Here is a 20833-nt window from a genome sequence, read left to right as displayed (position 1 = left end):
TTCTAAGCACTAAAGGCCCTCCACGTTGGTCCAGGAATTGGCTAATTGACCTAGGATTGACATAGTCTTGCTTGAAACATAGTCTTGCTTGACTAGCGTATCCGCTTCCTACTGACCTTCTGACCTTCAGTCTACCCCTTCACCAATCCCAAATTCATTCTGCTGCTCAGATCATGTTCCTAAAACATGGCTCTGCCTTCCCAAGATTAAGAATCCCCTTTCCTCATCTCCCACTCCCTCCTGCGTCACCCCAACTTGCTCCCTTTGCTCTCCCCTGTCCCCCAGCACTTACGTATATATCTGCAATTTTATTTTTGGTATTGATATCTGTCTCCCCTCCTCTAGACTGTGAGCTGTTGTGGGCAGGGAACATCACCGTTTATTGTTCTATTGTACTTTTCCAAGCACTTAGTAGGGTGCTCTGCACTAAGTGCTCAATAAATATGATTTGAATGACTTTTCATTCCCCAATCTCATCAGCACTTTGATGCACTTAAGTACTCACAACCCTCCACAGTACTTATGCACATATTTTATACACTCTATTAATTCCTCCTGTCTCATTTATTTAGCATCAATAAAAACAACACAAACTGCGATATCTGTTAAGCCCATACTAAATCCCAAGTACTATTATAAGTGCTGGGGTAGAAAAAGATAATTAGATAGGAGACAGGCCCTGTCCCACATGGGGTTGAGGGTCTAAGTAGGAGGGAGAACAGGTATCGAATCCTCATTTTCAAGACGGGGAAACCGAGGCCCAGAGAAGTTAAGTGACTTGCCCATGGTCACATAAAAGGTAAATAATAACGTTGGTATTTGTTAAGCACTTACTATGCGCAGAGCACTGTTCTAAGTGCTGGGGTAGATACAGGGTAATCAGGTTGTCCCACGTGAGGCTCACAGTTTTAATCCCCATTTTACAGATGAGGTAACTGACGCACAGAGAAGTGAAGTGACTTGCCCACAGTCACACAGCTGACAAGTAGCACAGCCTGGATTCGAACCCATGACCTCTAACTCCCAAGCCCGGGCTCTTTCCCCTGAGCTACGCTGCTTCTCTATGGCAGAGCCTGGATCAGAACCAATGTTTTTGGACTCCCAGATGCATGCTTTTTCCAATAGGCCGCATTGCTTCTCATTACATTAGCCTCTGCCTTTCCAGCTAGATTTTAGCTCGAGGGCAACGATCGGGACTACTCTCTTCAGTGTACCCGAGTGCTGAGTGCACTCAACAAATACTACTGATTAACTGATAGTGAGAGCTTAAAAACAGCCATTCCCTCCAAATGCTGATACTAGTAGCTTTCATTTGGGATTTTCTTCCTTTTGTCTTCCTAGATTCCATTTTCCACATCGTGCACACCAAGTTTCCCAAGGAAAACTTGCGCGATTTGTGTTTAGTTTGAAAAGCAGGTTGGGAAACTAGATTCTCTAAGCGTTAGATGGAAATGGTATTGGCTCTAATCATTTTTCTACACTACACCCTGCACAATCTCACCCCAAGAAATCACGCTGACAAAATCAGACTCTCTTGAGTCAACGTTTGAGAATGACGAGTGAATAAGGAGCGAAAATGACAAAGTATGAGCCGGTGACTTACTGGGATCCAAATTATTATAGAATCTCTGCCTACTTTATCAGACCAATAGTGGAGAAGACTTAAATCTAGGTTAAAACATACTTACCTGGTGCAATTTGAAGAATCTTTCAATCTCTTCTCCTTCTCCACTTACGTTACTAACGAGGAGGTGCCTCAGTTGATCTACGGGTCTGAGTTTATGAAACATAAGACTCCCCTGGAGAAAAAAGAATACCGTTTGAAATTGGGAGTATAGCTACGTTCGCAAATTGTAAATTAAATGTGACTTTTACAAGCATCTTTAAGGCGCTCAGCCTAGTATTCATTCATTCATTCAATAGTATTTATTGAGCGCTTACTATGTGCAGAGCACTGTACTAAGCGCTTGGGATGAACAAGTCGGCAACAGATAGAGACAGTCCCTGCCCACTGACGGGCTTACAGTCTAATCGGGGGAGACGAACTGATGAGAACAATGGCAATAAATAGAGTCGAGGGGAAGAACATCTCGTAAAAACAATGGCAACTAAATAGAATCGAGGCGATGTACATTTCATTAACAAAATAAATAAGGTAATGAAAATATATACAGTTGAGCAAATGAGTGCAGTGCTGAGGGGATGGGAAGGGAGAGGGGGAGGAGCAGAGGGAAATGGGGAGAGAAGAGGGAGAGGTGAAGGGGGGGCGGTAGAGGGAGTAGAGGGAGAAGGGGAGCTCAGTCTGGGAAGGCCTCTTGGAGGAGGTGAGTTTTTTTAAGTAGGGTTTTGAAGAGGGGAAGAGAATCAGTTTGGCGGAGGTGAGGAGGGAGGGCGTTCCGGGACCGCGGGAGGACGTGGCCCGGGGGTCGACGGCGGGATAGGCGAGACCGAGGGACGGTGAGGAGGTGGGGAAGTAATAATCAAGTGAAGGCAATCGCTCAATTATTGCTACGGAATGGAAGGAAACAGCCAGGGACAACATCTAGGTAGAATTCAAAAATAGGCATAAATGGATTTACAGAATATCAAAAGACATAACATGAATACACGATTATAGACATAAGTGCTGAGGAAGAGTACTAGTATAATAATAATAATGTTGGTATTTGTTAAGCGCTTACTATGTGCAGAGCACTGTTCTAAGCACTGGGGTAGATACAGGGTAATCAGGTTGTCCCTCGTGGGGCTCACAGTTAATCCCCATTTTACAGATGAGGTACCTGAGGCAGCGAGAAGTTAAGTGACTGGCCCACAGTCACACAGCTGACAAGTGGCAGAGCCGGAATTCGAACCCATGACATCTGACTCCAAAGCCCGGGCTCTTTCCACTAAGCCACACTGGATACGTACATAAATATTAGAGGTAGGGGACAGGCTTATATGCTGGGACAACCAGGGAAGGGTTGTTGGAGAAGGTGGGCTTTCTGGGGGGTTTTAAATATAGGGAGGCTGTGGCCTGTCAGATATCAGGGGGTGGATGGGGGAAAGAGTAGAGAGCAAAGGAAATGTAGAAGATTCACTTGGGCAGAATGAAGGCGGGGGTGTTGACTAGTGGGTGAAAAAAAGCAGATATATCAATGTGGGCAGAGTCGGTGAATCGCCTTGAAGCCGAATGTCCGGATTTTATGCCGGGAGACAACTTCGCAAAGCACTAATCGGGAAGAGGATCCGCGCAGTACCGAGTAGAAAATTTTGTAAGGGGGACAGGGTGGGAGGCAGAGACCGGTGAGGAGGGCGATTCAACAAGATCCAATCAGAGTCTCTACCAACGCGTGGGAGGTCATGGGTTTCCAATTCAAATTTATATTTTTAAGTTCAGCACTCTCAGTCAGAAGCAAGTACACTCAGTTCTCTCATAATGCACGTTTTTCCTGTGCATTTTGGCTACAATAGTGTTTAAGGGAATTAAGGAAGGTTAATCCAACAACATTAATTGTGGTATTTGTTAAGCACTTACATTGTACCAGGTGCTGTCCTATGCGTGGGGGGTGAATACGAGCAAATGATAATAATAATAATGTTGGTATTTGTTAAGTGCTTACTATGTGTCAGCACTGTTCTAAGCGCTGGGGTAGATAAAGGGTAATCAGGTTGTCCCATGTGAGGTTCACAGTCTTAATCCCCGTTTTACAGATGAGGTAACTGAGGCACAGAGAAGTTAAGTGACTTGCCCACAGTCACACAGCTGACAAGTGGCAGATCCGGCACTCGAACCCATGACCTCTGACTCCCAAGCCCGGGCTCTTTACACTGAGCCGAGCTACTTCTCCTGAGCAAATGAGATCGGACCCAGTCCCTGCCCCACGTGGAGCTCAGTTTCAATCCCCATTTTGCAGATGAGGTAACTGAGGCTCAGAGAAGTAGAATGACTTGTGCAAGGTCACTCAGCAGTCCAGTGGAAGAGCTAGGATTAGAACCCATGACCTTCTGACTTCTAGGCCCGTGCGCTATCCAGTGCGCCATGCTGTTCGGGCACCACCTGCAGCATCGTTGGAAGAAAGTCCGTCTGCACGCACCCAGCTCTTCCTTAAGTCGCTGTCTTCGTACCACCTCTCGTGCTAAGGTCCTGGCTGTACCTCGATCTGGACTCTCCCACCTCCGTATCTCCTCACACCGTTCCCCTGGTTTGGAAATCCCTCCCTCCCCACATCACACACATCTCTCCACATTCACACCCCTCCCTAAACCTCATCCCCTTCCACAAACTTCCCCCAGCTATTTTCCCGACACGCCGAGTCCTAACGGCCCTTCCAGCAAGTAAAGAACTTAAAAACTTAGGTGAACCTTCCTCGGTACCCAGGTCTGTGCGCTCGATTATTAACCATTCATCCATTCCATCGGATTTCTTGCGCACTCACTGTCTGCAAAAGCACCGTACTAAGCACTTGGGAGAGCACGATAAAACCGTAAACCACAACAAGCTTACGGTCTAGAGACGAGCTTTTTCTAGTTGGAGACATTTTTATATTTGGAAAAGCCTAAACTCCTTATGGCAAGGGAACATATCGTATTTTTATTCGGTACCACTCAAATACTTAATTCGGTGCCCGGAATCAAGTGGGGCTCCATGAATGCTACCGCAGGGCTGAACGGGTTTTACGTACTACAGGGATTGGTGAAAACACAACCTGTAAATTACAGGAGAGCTGGGGGTTCTGAAACTGTCAACTTCAGGGATAAAGCACATGCAGCGAGGTATGAATTGTTACTGGATATTCATCGTCCCCTACTGTACTTATTCACCGAAAATACTGATCACAATCAATGTTCTTTTTAAATACAAAGGCCAGTGAATACTTGCATCTGCTCTTTCTCAATTTACAATGTATTCTGGTGGTGTCTGTCCGTCTCCCCCGATTAGACTGTAAGCCCGTCAACGGGCAGGGACTGTCTCTATCTGTTGCCGAACTGCACATTCCAAGCGCTTAGTTCAGTGCTCTGCACATAGTAAGCGCTCAATAAATACTCTTGAATGAATGAATCAGTGTTTTGAGAGTCACACTGATCTCTGCTCTTCCTCCTTTCCCTTCCCCACAGCACTCGTGCATATTTGTATATATTATTACTCTTTATTTTATTAATGATGTGTCTATATCTACGATTCTATTTATTTGGATGGTATTGAGACCTACTTGTTTTGTTTTGTTCTGTGTCTTCCCCTTTTTCGACTGTGAGCCCGTCGTTGGGCAGGGACCGTCTCTATCTGTTGCCGAATTAATAATAATAATGTTGGTATTTGTTAAGCGCTTACTATGTGCAGAGCACTGTTCTAAGCGCTGGGGTAGACACAGGGGAATCAGCTTGTCCCAAGTGGGGCTCAGTCTTAACCCCCATTTCATAGATGAGGTAACTGAGGCACCGAGAAGTTAAGTGACTTGCCCGAAGTCACACAGCTGACAAGTAGCCAAGCCGGGATTTGAACCCATGACCTCTGACTCCAAAGCCCGGGCTCTTTCCACTGAGCCGCCCTGCTTCTCACTTGTACACTCCATGCACTTAGAACAGTGCTCTGCACACAGTAAGCGCTCAATAAATATGATGGAATGAACTTTTCTCGTCACTTTCCATTTACGCGTTACTTCAGAAACAATGACTTCTGGTGGGTGGAGAGGACAGTGCCGGCCTTCTCATTTGGCATGAGTATATTTTCTTATCTTTTAAAATGTTATGTTTCCCCAAAATAACAGCTTCCCTCATTCACCTCCTACCACCTTATCTTTCTGCTATTTAGGGTCCACATACCTGTGCTGAGAGTAAAACAAACTTCTTTGGTGGCAGCATATGCTGCTGGACAACAACTGGGGAATCTGTTACTGGAATGAAGTCCTTATTTAACGGTGTTATTATCTTATCCGCTTTCAGCTCGTCTATGGCAGAGAGAGCCCAGGAATGCCCATCGACACGCGTGGTCATCTGTAGGAGAGAGATTTTTACAAATTTGAAAGCCAGTTTCCACAGAAACAAGAACACTTGGTGACAAATGAATGTCCTTGAAAGAACAGTGATTTGAGGCAGGCTGATTGAATGAAGAGATGAAGCTTTATCTTCCTTCTTAATGGTCAAAACATTCATTTATTCAATCGTATTTATTGAGTGCTCACTGTGTGCAGAGCACCATACTAAGCGCTTGGAATGGACAATTGGGCAACAGATAGAGACAATCCCCGCCCAACAACGGGCTCGCAGTCTAGAAGGGGGGAGACAGATAAAACGAGTAGATAGGCCTCAATAGGATCAATATAAACAGAATTATATATACACATCATTAATGAAATGAATAGAATAATAATAATAATAAGGTTGGTATTTGTTAATTGCTTACGATGTGCAGAGCACTGTTCTAAGCGCTGGGATAGATACAGGATAATCAGGTTATCCCACATGAGGCTCACAGTCTTAACCCCCATTTTTCAGATGAGGGAACTGAGGCACAGATAAGTTAAGGGACTTGCCCACAGTCACTCAGCTGACAAATGGCGGAGCCGGGATTCAAACCCATGACCCCTGACTCCCAAGCCTGGGCTCTTTCCACTAAGCCACGCTGCTTCCATCCATGTCAGTGTACCTACTTGTCAACACTGACTCATAAGAGAGACCTGAAAACTTCATCGAAACCAACCCCTGGCTTTCAAGGAGACTGTACCCAAACTCCTTATGATAATGGCTCTGTTCGTATTTAATAATCTCCAAATATCTCACAATCTTCTGAGTGCCAGGAAGTTTTCATTAGAACTTAGGCAGCAAAGAATTGCCAATTCTCAATCAGGACAATGGTTCATCCAACCTAGTCTTCTGTTCCTTGAGAGGGGTCACAATTGCTCAGAGGAGCCACCTTGCCCCCTTTGGCCTTCACCCAAATGATCAGAGATACGAAGTTGCAGCCGAAGTGCTGCGCTCCACAGCTCTTTTAAAAAGGCCTGCCCCAAAGGGCTGGCAAGCTAAATGCAGGGAAGGAATGGCGAGGAAAACGACAAAAGCTAAGGTACAAATGGGTCGGTTTCTCCTCCGGCTTCCGTAAGTCAATGGGATGCTCGCGGAAGAGTTTTCCTCCCAAGCCAGAAGAGAAGCGCTCCAGTCCTATTTTGGTCTTGGCTGAATTTTCCTCAGAATGTACTCTTGAGAAAAGCCTGTTTTTGTGTCCTGCTTTTTGCCCATACAGGCTGCTTGTGTACTATGTATGAAGGCTAGTGGGCATTTTTTCCCCACCTCTTGCCCCGCGAAAAGGCCTTAGAGGATCCAAGGATGTAGTGAATGGCTTCTGTGATCAAGCTTTGCATTCTCAGCTTTAAACCTGTGTCTCTAAATACTCTACACACCTCAAACTTTGTGTCTGTCTTTTGGTATTCTTTCTAATTGGTAATACTGCTTAAATCTTGCTTCAGGCCACCATGCTATCCAGGAATCTGATTCAGTAGTGATTACTGTGGCCTTCTCAGAGGTAACAGATTCATCTTGGCCAACATGTCTCTTCACAGATTATTTTCCCATGGATTGCTCTGAATAGGGAAGGACAGCTTATTTCATTTGTGATGTTTACAGTCTGAGTCGGGTGCTACACGGTTAAGGAGCCCCATCAGTTTACTAAAGCAAAAGACTCTGCCTCTAATAGGAACGAACCATCTAACGGCCTTTATTTTTTCCCCTCACCACTGAACAAGAGATGTCAAATTTGTCCCCTAAATTAGAATTTACAGTGCGGCAAAATTCCATATATTGAGGTACTTGAGGGATATCTGTGGACTGTTCGATTCTGTTTGTTTTTACAAATGATTCCTTAGCACTTATAAAAAAATATTAAAAACATACAGTTGATATTGAAATGGGCGTAGATATGGGAAAAAATGAAGTTGCTGAACGTGACTCTTCACAAACAATTAAAATCACAGAACAAAACATTTGGTAACGGGAAGGCATTAATTACCTGAGTTTCCATCATTGGTTTTTGGAAAGGAAAAGTATCATGATTGACACACCATAAAATATCATTATCTTCGTTTTCTGAAGCTGCCATCAGAAGGACACCTGCGATAACAAAATACCAGTCAATTCATTCTTTTTATTAAACACTTGTGCAGTGCACTGCAATAAATGCTGAAAAGAGTTTATGACAATATGGAAGAGTGGGTAGACACTTTCCCTGCCCACAATGAACTTACAGTCTAGAGATGGAGACGGACATTAATGTAAATATAATAAATACAAATATATTGCAAGGAAAGCAAATACCATCTGTGCACCAAGAAAATCTTGCAAAAGAATATCTAAGTTTTCTGATGGCCATCCGTTAGTTTTGATTTATCTTGCTCAAACAGAAGAGTATAAAATATGATAAGATCATCAATTCCACTTGGATGGATGATTATAGTAATTATTCCATTTGGTTTTTTTTTTTCCAATGAAGGGCAATACGAAGGAAAGAACAAGCCCATAAAACTGTTCACATATGCACTAGTGATAAAAGCTGATAAATGCTTTACCAACAGTCCTCTAGACTGTAAACTCATTGTGGGCAGGGAATGTGTCTGTTACAATGTTGTTTTGTATTCTCTCAAGTGCTTAGTGCAGTGCTTTGCAAACAGCAAACACTCAATAGGCATGATTGATTGAACAACCTACAGAGTACCTTGAACTGTAAACACCACCTTTTCCTGAAAATACTAGCACAATCCAAGATTCTGAAGAACTAATAAATTTGCCAGTTTCCATACTCCCAAATTAAGTTTTCTCTGTGTTTATAATGAAGAATGCGCATAATGAAAAATACAAACAAGGATTTATTGTTACTAACGTGCTAACTTGCTCTCTGCCAGACCAACTGACCAAATTAACAGTAAGTTTCCTTCACGGAGAAGGAAAAAACACAAACTAAAATGGTTGGAAAAAGTAAAGTGAAACTCTCAATGTTATCAGAATGTTTACTTTCAGACAGAAAGAACCTTCCGCCCGCTCCATTTTCATCATTTTGATAAACGGCAACCTCGAAGAAAATGTATGGCTGGATAATCTTGTGGGACCATTTAAAGAAAAATGATAAAAATAATTATGCTGTTAAAATAACAGCATGGAAAAATATACATGATGCTACGCTACAGAAATCATTCCCAACAAATGAATAACTTTCTGACTACTAACAGTGAAAGCCAATCTTCAAATAAAAAATAAACATTTTTCTACCGGCTCAGGGACATTTTCTAAAGTAAGAAACTGCTAATGGTACTTAAAAAAAAAAAAAGAAGTAGAGAATGGTGAATATGAATGAAGAGTGTAAATGGAAATATTTTATCCATTGCATCCCCAAGAGTCTATCCAATGTGATAAAACGCCTATCGGTAAGAGACTAGTTATCCACTCCACAAAGTACCTGCAATTGTCAGTCCACGAGAAAGTTCTACATTCCCAAGACCATAGCAAGTTCAATATATCCAATTTCTTTCATTCAATCCTACTTATTGAGCGCTTACTATGTGCAAGACTCTGTACGAAGCACTTGGAAGACTACAATACAACAATATAACAGAAGCATTCCCTGCCCACAGAAAGTTTACAGTGGGGAAGACAGTAACACTTCCCCAGGCATTCAATACTTCTAACGTATTGACGGCGAGTGTGGATTTACTATCTAGACCTGCCGATCTGAACTCATTAAAAAGTATAATCATTCCATTTAAAAACTAGAATCAGTCCAAATAATAATAATGATGATGATGGTGGTGGTATTTGTTAAGCGCTTACTATGGGCCAAGCCCTGTTCTAAGCGCCGGAGGAGATACAAGGTAATCAGGTTGTCCCACGCGGGACTCACAGACTTAATCCCCGTTTTCCAGACGAGGTCACTGAGGCCCAGAGAAGCAAAGTGACTTGCCCAAAGTCACACAGCTGACAAGTGGCGGAGGCAGGATTAGAACTCACAGGCTCTGACTCCCCAGCCTGGGCTCTTTCCACTAAGTCACGCCGCATCAGTGGGTGGCAAAACTCACTTCTTCTGATCGGCACAGGTATTATCGTGGCCATCTCTCTAGGTTCCTGACTTCCTGGGGAAGCTTTTCCGCCAAACTAGTTAGCGTTGTAGCATTTACCTTTGCTATACAGAGCTTTATGCACCTTTGATGGCTTTTCAACACTAGAAGCAGCCGAGAATCCTGGAGGCAAGCGGACGTGTACCAAAGTCAACATATTGGGCCGCGCCAGAGGCTGTTTAAACGGACACGTGCTGAAGTACAAGCGCACACCTAGGATGTGGGAGGGGGAGAGAGAGATTATTTCCACGTAATACACCAAACTTTCACGACATTCTACTCTTCTGAATAAAAAAATTCAGCCCGATCTACTCGGCTGACATTTGGATTTTTTTTAATGAAATAATAATAATAATGTTGGTATTTGTTAAGGGCTTACTATGTGCAGAGCACTGTTCTAAGCGCTGGGGGAGACACAGGGGAATCAGGTTGTCCCACGTGGGGCTCACAGTCTTAATCTCCATTTTACAGATGAGGTAACTGAGGCACAGAAAAGTTAATAATAATAATAATGTTGGTATTTGTTAAGCGCTTACTATGTGCAGAACACTGTTCTAAGCGCTGAAGGAGATACAGGGTCATCAGGTTGTTCCATGTGAGGCTCACAGTTAATCCCTATTTTACAGATGAGGGAACTGAGGTACAGAGAAGTTAAGTGACTTGCCCACAGTCACACAGCTGACAAGTGGCAGAGCCAGGATTCGAACCCGTGACCTTTTGACTCCAAAGCCCGGGCTCTTTCCACTGAGCCACGCTGCTGAAATAGCAGTCTCTCCTGTCGAACAGAAAACTTTTGAGAGACGAGGTCCGATTCGAGTAGGCTTTGAAATCTCTCAACCAACTGACTTTACATCTGCCTTCCGCCGTTACCTCGCTCCCCGAACGTCCTTGTCACCCATATAACGTTCCCTCACCTACCACCTGGTCGCCCGCACAAGTGAGATTCACGGTGCGGGGAGTAAAGTTTGAAGTAGGAGAGTGTGGACACTACAGGGGGCTTCAATCTCATGTTTAGACCGTGAGCCCGTCGTCGGGCAGGGATTGTCTCTATCTGATGCCAAATTGTACATGCCAAGCGCTTAGTACAGTGCTCTGCACCGAGTCAGTGCTCAATAAATACGATTTAATGAATGTCTTTTTTCTTTCGCTTAAAATGGCATTTGTTATACGTCCCAGGCACTGTGCTGACTGCTGAGGTAATACAAGTTAATACAGCAAGCTAGAGAGACGCTAATCAGATTGGACGGTCAACATAATAGTAATGATAATCGTGGTATTTCTTAAGCAGTGCCAGGCACAGTACTAAGCGCCGGGGTGGATACGAGCAAATCGGGTTGAACAAAGTCCCCGTCCCACGTGGGGCTCGAGGTCTCAATCCTCTTTTTACAGATGAGGTCACTGAGGCACAGAGAAATGATGTGACTTGCCCAAGGTCACACAGCAGACAAGGGATGATGATGACGATGGTATCTGTTAAGCGCGTACGAGGTGCCAAGCACCGTTCTAAGCGCTGATAAGGTTAGCAGGTTGTCTCACGTGGGGCTCACAGTCTTAATTCCCATTTTCCAGATGAGGTAACTGAGGTACAGAGAAGTTGAGTGACTTGCCCAAAGTCACAGAGCCGATAAGTGGCGGAGCCGGGATTAGAACCCACGACCTCCTGACTCCCAGGCCCTTGCTCTATCCACTACGCCATCCTGTCTACATCCCTCATGGGGCTTACAGTCTAATCTCCATTTTATAGACGAGGTGACCGAGGCACGGAGAAGTGACGTGACCTGCCCAAAGTGATGCAGCAGACAAACGGTGGAGCCAGGATGAATAATAATAGTCTTGGCATTTGTTAAGCGTTTACAATGTGCCAAGCACTGTCCTAAGCGCTGGGGGATATTCAAGGTAATCAGCTCGACGCACATGGGGCTCACAGTCTTCATCCCCATTTTACAGATGAGGCAACTGAAGCCCAGAGAAGTGACCTGACCAGCGGCGGAGCAGAGATTAGAACCCATGACCTCTGACTCCCAAGCCTGGGTTCTTTCCACTATGCCACTGTCCTTCTCCATCCCAGTCCCGTGCACCTTCTACTAGGCCACACTGCCTCCATGTCTGCACCACTAGACTAGGTCGACTCAGCACGTGCACCAGTAGGTCTCTGGACAGGAATGAACAGACTTCTCAGAAATTCCAGCTCACATGCCGGACGACCGACACCCAGTATATAGCTTCGCTACCTTTCAAAGCCCTGAGCAGGCCAGAGAAATGTGAGCGTCACGATGACGGAACTAATCCCGACTTACCCGCGTGAGTAACGGCCAGCAACTGGCAATCGATGGATTCAGAGTTTTCGATCACCGCTATCTGAACAATCGGCTTAAAAACCGAACGATCGATGGTTCTGAAATGAAATTTTTGAAATGAGCAGCAGGAAAACGGGAAATCGGTTTGCTGTTGGTTTTTTTTAACATCAATCAGTGGTATTTCCTGAGTACTTACTCTGTGCAGAGCATGATACTAAGCATTGGAAGAGTAATAATAATGTTGGTATTTGTTAGGCGCTTTCTATGTGCAGAGCACTGTTCTAAGCGCTGGGGGAGATACAGGGTAATTAGGTTGTCCCATGTGAGACTCACAGTCTTAATCCCCATTTTACAGATGAGGGAACTGAGGCACAGAGAAGTTACAGCAGAGTTGGTGGACGGGTTTAGATAGCTAAATAGTGTCCAAGGCCCGCTCACGTGTGTCCGACTGAGAATGGACAAAAGGTTCAGCCGCAAAGGTTTCGGGAGCCGGACACTTTTTCATTTTCTTCCAATTTTAGTAGCAGCCACTGACAATTCTCATGAAGTACCACTTCAGCAACTGATCAGTAAAACCTGGACCCTCTGACGAGTCGTGGGTGAAAACACTAGCCAGCCTCTAAGTGAACGTAAGTGAACGTGTCTACCCACTTTTTACTTTTTTGGGTATTTGTTAAGCGCTTACTATGGGCTAAGCGCTGCTCTGAGCGCTGGGGTAAATACGAGGTGGTCGGGTTGGACCCGGTCCCTGTTCCCATTTAACAGATGAGCTAAAAGGAATGGAGAAGTTAAGGCACGGAGTTAATATAGCTCTGTGTACCCGATTAGACTGTAAGCTCGTCAATGGGCAGGGATTGTCTCTATCTGTTGCCGAATTGTACATTCCAAGTGCTCAGTACAGTGCTCTGCACATAGTAAGCGCTCCATAAATACTATCAAATGAATGCTCTCCCAAGCGCTGAGTACAGTGCTCTGCACACAGTAAGTGCTCGATAAATACTACTGATTGATTAAATACAGTCTTTAGACATAACAGACTAACTTCCTGCAAAGGTTGGAGAATAATCACTGGTATCTCTCAGAGACTTCACCCACAAATATAAAAGGGAAACTTGGCATTTTTCCCTCCACAACAACCCATAGAGCTCTCCGTGAAGAAATGGACTGAAAGGAATCCACCGGCCATTATGAGATGCAGCATGGCCCAGTGAAGAGAGCACGGCCTTGGAGCCAGGTCACGGGTTCTAATCCCAGCTCCGTCACTTGTCTGCTGTGGGACCCTGGGCAAGTCACTTCACATCTCTGGCTCCTCATGTGTAAAATGGGGATTAAGACTGAGCGCCCTATGTGGGTCAGGGACTGTGTCCAACCCAATTATCTTATATCTACCCTAGCACTTAGAACAGTGCCCAGCACACCGTAAGCGCTAGAGAAATACCACTATTTTTATTATCATTAAAGGCATATTGACTAAAAATAGCCACAACCTCATTAGAAAACTGAAACAGCAGCTCTCACCAGGCTTCAGCAGATACTGAAGGAAAAACCCAGTACTAAATATGGGTTCCTTAGTGTTCTGTTAACTTCATAACATTTAATAAAGTAAATAATACACGACAAGAACCTAAAAGTATTCTGCCAGTGACGGACAGAATACAGAAACGTATATAGAAGAATGTCAATTATACATCTACCCTGGAATCCGCTAATGCCCAATGCAGAAGGGTTACTATAACATGATTTTCCTCATAAGGGAGGTTCTTCAAAAACAACACAGGCAGTCAATCAATCGTATTAACTGAGTGCTTACCGTATGCAGGGCACTGTGTATTTCTGTGTAGAACACTTTGTATTAGTGTTAAGTGTTAACGCGCTTAAGTAGAAGTGACCATTTTGGGGAAAGGGCACTGGCCCCAGTCAGCGGGTAGATCCACAATCAGAAGATCCACCACTCATCTTCCCCATTTTTCTCTTTCCCCACTGCCGAGTCACTTAGATGGAAACTGGGAACTGAGTTCAGGAGAAAGAAATGACTAACAGGGAGTTGAGTTTTAGTAAAGAGGAAGAGAGGAGGTAGGTGGTGAGGAGTTTCAGTTGACAGGGAAGGACCCAAAGCCTCATGGTGGAAGGAAAGACTAATTTAGAGCGGGGAAGAGCGGGAAAGAAAAGCTCACTGGAAAATGGGAGAAGAGAAAGTGTTGGCATGCTCTCTTTCTCCCTCTTTCGCCTTCAATGTTAACTTTCTTTCTGAACAATCGGTAGAAGTAAAAAGATCTAGAGATCTGCGTTTCGTATTGAAATATGCCTGTGCCGAAACAGTGATATCAACTTCTCGTTACCTAGCGATGTTTCCAGCAGCAGACACGATCGAGCTCTGGGATACTGAGGCAACCCGGCTCATCCCTTGTCCATCTTGGCCCAGGTCATAGACCTGAAATGAAGGAATTCCATTCGGTAGTTTCAAAAAATAAAATACCGCTTTCCCCCTACCCTAACTCCCAACTCATATACACTATCCTCTACGAAAGGGAAATTAAACACTTCTTTTTTACAGTCAGACTGCTATTCAACAATCCAGAGAAAGGAGTTCCCATGGTACACAACCATTATACTGTCCAAAAAACTTCCAAAATGTCATTTAAAGATTTTTTTCTTCTTTCTTTACAAGAGCATGGTTCAGAAGAACCCACACCCCTGCTAACTTCCATAGAACTCCATTGATGGTAACCAGAAGCTTAGAACTTACCTGTATCACCCCTTTCTCTGAGCGGGTATATAAGATGTTTCTGGAGTTGTCAATCGCGATTTGAACTATGGGATCTAGGAAATAGTTTGGGAAAACACAAACACAACGTTAGACATTTGAAACGAATGAAGTTTACCCACACCAAAGTTTGGCTACACAAATATGAGTTGTAACATACATTAAAATTTTCCCAAGGCATGAGTGTTTGTTCTGGGGTCATTTCAGTTAAATAAATATGCCACAATCTCTACACTTAGCCTTCTCCTAAGTCTAGCTCTTCCAACTTCTGGGACTAAGCAAAAATAGCATACTGTACTGTCCACTCCTCCTTCAATAGGTACATGTTTATTTTGATTTTTGCAGTTGGATACGCTTTCACCATTTTTGTTTGTGGCTTTTTAAGCATTAGACTGTAAGCACATTATGGGCAGGGATCGGGTCTCCTGGTTGTTGTGCTCTCCCGAGAACTTAATACAGTGCTCTGCACAAACTAAGCGCTCAATAAATACGACTGATTAACTTGCACATTCCCTAGAGCCCGGGTCCATCTCCAGGGTAAGTGCCCAGCACACTGCCCCCCACATTCAATAAATGTCCGGTCAATATAAGCGGTAACACACTGATCACAGATATGTTTCCTGCAAATTTCTTATCACAAGCAGAGCGGAGACCAATGGTCAGGGGGAAAAAAAGCTAGATGGCAGGGTGGGACTCAGCCCAGAACGGAGGGAAGTTTAAGGAGCGGATCTAATTCTCTGCTCCGTCCAGGAGCCAAGCACGGAAGCGGCCCTCGTTCTGAGTAAGGGCTGGGGCTCCACAGGCATGTGAGACATCTGCCAGAGGCCGCAGAATCCCGGTTCCAGGCGCCTGGAGAACTTTCAACCTACCATCCTCTGAAAACGTGAACTGCAGCAATGAGGGAACCAGGAAAGAAAGTGAGCTCTTTGAGTGGTTTATCTTCCTGCACCGTTGGCTAAACCAGCCTGCTTCTGCCTAGAATTCAAAATGGGGAAAACAAAAATAATTAAGAAATCACAACTCCGATTACTCAAATACCGTCAGTTGTTTTCATGAATTCCACAATTACATAAAATAATTTTTAGGAGACAAGGAGTTCTTTCGATGGCATTTGTTACACACTTATTATGCACCAGGTTCACACAAAGAACAGGGATGGCTCAGTCAATCAATCCAACGCTATCTCTTGACTGTGAGCACCACGTGGGACGGGGACTGTGTTCAACCTGATTACCTCGTATCTACCCCACTGGCTAAAAGATCACTACTCCAAAATTGTCTATTTATTTCAACGGACTAATCCTAATCCTCAGGAGACTTTAGGTGGAAGTGAAAGCCACAAAATCTGCAGAGATGAACTTTAGAGAATCAATCAACCCTTCCTCTTCTCCCACTCCCTTCTGCCTCACTCTGACTTGTTCCCTTTGCTCTTCCCGCCTCCCACTCCCACTGCGCTTACGTACATATCTGTAATTTTATTTATTTGTGCTGTCTCCCCGACTCTAGACTATAAACTCACTGTGGGCAGGGAATGGGACTGTTTATTATTGCCTTGTACTCTCCCAAGCGCTTGGTATAGTGCTCTGCACACAGTAAGTGCTCCATAAATACAACAGGATGAACGAATGAACAGAAGGCTTCTCGGGGATGTGCTAAATAGGACTTTGAAGGTGGAGAAGGCAACTGTTGGATATGAAGAGGAAGGGAATTCCAGGTACCCAAACACAGGTACCACCTCTAATCCCCTTTAAAATATGAAGGGGTGGCAAGTGAGTGTTTAAGGAGACAATGTCTTTTTAACATATTTATGATCACTGAGAAGGGACGATAGCGACGGATGACAGATGGAACGGGTGGAAATGGACTGGAATTTCATTCCAACAAATCTGCTTATTTAAAACCCCATCTCTAATATACAGTTCTCCAAGGGCTGGATGGGTGCAATCCTAAACCTAGCTGGACTCAGGTCAGATTCAGTCAGCACTCAAGCTGGTCCATTTCCGACAGGGCGGCTGAAACTTCTTATGCACAGATGAACTTGTCCCAGCTGCCCACGGGGAGATATTGCAAATGTCCAGCCGGGCCACCCCAATCTGGGTGGAAACAGGCCTTCCTGCTACAATTCAAGGATGCCTAAGCTATGGAATTTCATTCTATCCAGAGCTCTCTCCTGATAAATTATTCTAACTTATTGTAGCATTCCTGCAGAGAGGCTGTAAGCTCGTTGTGGGCAGGGATTGTCTCTATCTCTTGCCGAATTGTATATTCCAAGTGCTTAGTACAGTGCTCTGCACAAAGTAAGTGCTCAATAAATACTATTGTATGAATGAATTTCTTGTTTATTGTTACGCTGTATTCTTCCAAGCTCTTAGTAGAGTGCTCTGCACATGGTAAATGCTCAATAATTGAATGAAAATTGAAAGTAGAAGGAACCGTGAGGAGTCACACTGTTATGGTTTAGTTTTTCACAGTAAAGTCTTGAACATCCACTCCAACACCTTCCCCCCAAAAAACCAAAACTGCAGGAGAAGACATTCCTGCAAGCATCTGTCAGTTATTCATTCCACGAGGGTGCCTCATTTCTTTATACCAACATTTATTCAAGTTTCAAGAACAGTCTCTTCTCCAGAAAGAGAGGCCACACCACTCACCTGATATGCTACTTCATACAAACAGCCATCCTTCCCCGCTAAGAAAATTCTACCATTATCCGTAGACGTGATCGTCAGAAGATAGGTGTTGTCAGTTGGAAGGGAATACAGAGGGTCTGGAAGCAACTGCATTCCACCTGACAGGCTGTCATTTAGGACTCCACAACCTATTAAAAAAATAACAAAACAAACAGATCATATACTGTAATCCATCTGCATTGCTGAACTGTGGGCTGGAGGAAGGCGTCCTCTTAAAGCAGTAAACCGTCCAAGATGGTTTCCCTCAGAGAAGACATTATCCCTCTAAAAAACTTTCATACCTGTTTGCAAATTGGTGTAACTGAGTCCTAGAATCACAATATCTACAGGTGTGGCCAAAACCAAGAGGTGCCGGACGTGTGGCTGAAAAATACCTGAGGAAAAAGGGGACGGCAAATTTTCAAACAGACAACTCTCATTTCAGCATCAATAAAAACATTAAATGAGGGTGGAGCTTGTTTCAAGTTATTTATTCTATCTAAAACAGGGTGTTCGAAAATTATTGCGATACTTGGGTAGGCAAATTATTTTTTCCCATTTCTTTCACTGTGAACAAAAAGTATAACAAGATTTTTTCCTTGAGGACGAATATTTTCAGTATTGAGTTACTCTGGACTTTGTGCTGGATATTTGTCAATGTAGTTCTCTTTTAACTAGGTAATTGTGTTCTCACAGAACCTCACCTTGTTTCAAAATTAAAAAAAGAAATCACATTATAGTACTCATGCCTTGACGGATGTCCGGCGCGCCACTGCTTACTTGGGGAAATTGCTTTATAACCAGGCATGAGCTGGCCGTGGAAAGAATGCTCTCTAATTCTTCAATAAATAGCATTCTACCAAACCTGCTTAATGAAAATACTCAATGGCGGAGAACTGATGGAAACTCTGGATTTGGCTTCTGGCACTTGATGGGGAGGCTGAATTATTTTGTGGTCCCTAAAACATGTGTACTTGAAAAGATATAAAGAAATTAGTCAAGACACATGGGAAAGCTTACTCTGCTGCACTTCACTCATCCTTTAGAAAACGCTTCAACCTCTGACAAAGTTATAACTGGAGCGGGGGGTTTGGGAAGTAGACATAGGTGAGAGGGAGGAACTCAAAGCGGCAGCCCAGTCTGCCAGGAAATAGCACATAAAAGGTCTGTTGTGACCTCACTTCCATTTTTTTTCTGATATTTGTTAATTGTTTACTATGTGCTAAGGGCTGTACTAAGGGCTGTGGAGATACTAGCTAATCAGGTTGAGCACTGTACCTGTCCCATGCGGGGATCACAATCTTAATCCCTTTTTTACAGATGAGGCAAGTGAGGCACAGAAAAGTGAAGCGACTTGCCCGCGGTCAGAGAGCAGACAAGTCGCGGAGCTGGGATCAGAACCCAGGTCCTTCTGACTCTCAGGCTGTGCGACCTGGGACAAGTCACTTCACTTCTCTGGGTTTCAGTAGCCTCATCTATAAAATGGGGATCGAGACTGGGAGCCCTAAGTGGGACAGGGACTATGGCTAATCTGATTTGCTTGTATCCACCCCAGCCCTCAGTACAGTGCCCGGCATCTAGTAGGCGCTTAAGAAATCACATTTACTATTATTAGGCCATGCTGTTTCTCCTCCTCCTTCTTGTGGCAGCCCCAGATCGGAGAAGGGGTGGCCTCTACCTCCCTTCCCTGGCCTTGAAGAACTAAGAATGGCCTTTTCTTTTAACACCCTCTTCCCTCTCTCTACTCCACCTGTCTCAGCGGCGGGACCGAAGAGGAGACATGGTGAGGGCTGGGCTGGACCACGCAGAGTAAGGAAGGAGAGAGTAAGGATTTGTGCCTGCCCAACTCGGATTCCTGCTCTGCCCGTCGTCCAGGCCGGGCTCCTACCTAATTCTGACTATTCAACTTCAGCTTACCTGCCTTGGGCTTCCAGGCCAGTAATTACTCTGATTATTCCGCTTCAGCTTACCTGCCTTGGGCTTCACGAGCCCCACGGAGAGGATGGTTTCACTGAGTCCATCAAAATAGGCAAGGTCTCCTCTGCCAGTGAGCAACAAGAAGGGAGATTAAAAACAAGTTGGAACAATTAGACCCCATTTCCAAATCCACTGGCTGAACGCTAACCTCTCCAAACATTTTCTATTTAAATGGAACATACTAATGCCCGTCAGACTTTAGTACCTTAGACTTTGGGGGGGAATTGGAAGCCACAGAATCTGCAGTAACATCGGAAGAGGTGAACTTTATAGAATCAAGCAACCGATCGCATTTATTGAGCAATTACTATGGGCTGAGCACCGTGCTAAGGGTGTGGGAGAGTACAACAGACACATCGCGGAGCTCACGGTCTATCTTATTAATACCGTACGTTCGATAAGGAAAATAACCCCTTCTGATACCAGTCTCCAGATTACAACTCGTGAAGTGACTGCACTAGTAATCTAAAGAGCTGATCAATACGTTAGAAAGTGGCATCAAGGAGTACAGACAAAATGTTTTAAATATGTATATAAAATGCCGATTGATAGAGGCATCTAAGTGAACTTGTACAAACACACAAACGGGTTTCGCTGAAATACAGAGAAAACAAAGAACATATTTAGGGACATATTACAGATTCTCGGAGAGTCGGAGGCTTTGAGAAGTCTCAACTACGAAAAACCCCGAAGGAATTACAGAGCATTACTAAAAACAACCATGAAAGCGGCTTGTAAAAACAGACAAACGGGGATTCGCTGAAACAAAGAGAAAACAAACAATATCTATAGGGACATATTGCAGATACTCAAAAGAGTCGGAGGCTTTGAGAAATCTCAACGATGAAAAACCCCGAAGGAATTACAGCGCATTACTAAAAAACCACGAAAGCGTCAGAGGAGCTAAAGCTTTCAAAACTCTGTCCAGAAGTAAAGTCTTTTCCACGAAAGCAGTTCTCCTGTGGAAATGAACCGATCTAACTACGCGGTTAATACAGCAGGAATAAGACTGGTGTGTACTCAACTCGGAAACTAAAATGAGTGGTAGGT

At 44.2% G+C, this 20833-nt stretch overlaps 1 protein-coding gene across 2 annotated transcripts in view; it reads right to left on the bottom strand.

Moving 5' to 3' along the window:
* The window catches only part of NUP155 (nucleoporin 155), a 56619-nt gene that overhangs the window by 30127 nt on the left and 5659 nt on the right, over positions 1 to 20833 (bottom strand). For both annotated transcript variants that reach the window (XM_029060688.2, XM_029060689.2), the window contains exons 4-14: positions 19777 to 19847; positions 18109 to 18201; positions 17789 to 17955; positions 16007 to 16112; positions 15120 to 15193; positions 14713 to 14804; positions 12374 to 12471; positions 10137 to 10289; positions 7982 to 8082; positions 5803 to 5973; positions 1689 to 1799 (exon numbers count right to left, since the gene is read on the bottom strand). In XM_029060688.2, the coding sequence (XP_028916521.1) occupies positions 1689 to 1799; positions 5803 to 5973; positions 7982 to 8082; positions 10137 to 10289; positions 12374 to 12471; positions 14713 to 14804; positions 15120 to 15193; positions 16007 to 16112; positions 17789 to 17955; positions 18109 to 18201; positions 19777 to 19847 (1237 nt within the window). The remainder of the gene's footprint in view (positions 1 to 1688; positions 1800 to 5802; positions 5974 to 7981; positions 8083 to 10136; positions 10290 to 12373; positions 12472 to 14712; positions 14805 to 15119; positions 15194 to 16006; positions 16113 to 17788; positions 17956 to 18108; positions 18202 to 19776; positions 19848 to 20833) is intronic.

Source organism: Ornithorhynchus anatinus, chromosome 3 (assembly GCF_004115215.2).
Source record: "Ornithorhynchus anatinus isolate Pmale09 chromosome 3, mOrnAna1.pri.v4, whole genome shotgun sequence".
NCBI classification, from domain to species: domain Eukaryota; kingdom Metazoa; phylum Chordata; class Mammalia; order Monotremata; family Ornithorhynchidae; genus Ornithorhynchus; species Ornithorhynchus anatinus.
The sequence above is the reverse complement of the archived record's forward strand: the minus strand, read 5'-3'. Positions and strand labels throughout refer to the sequence as shown.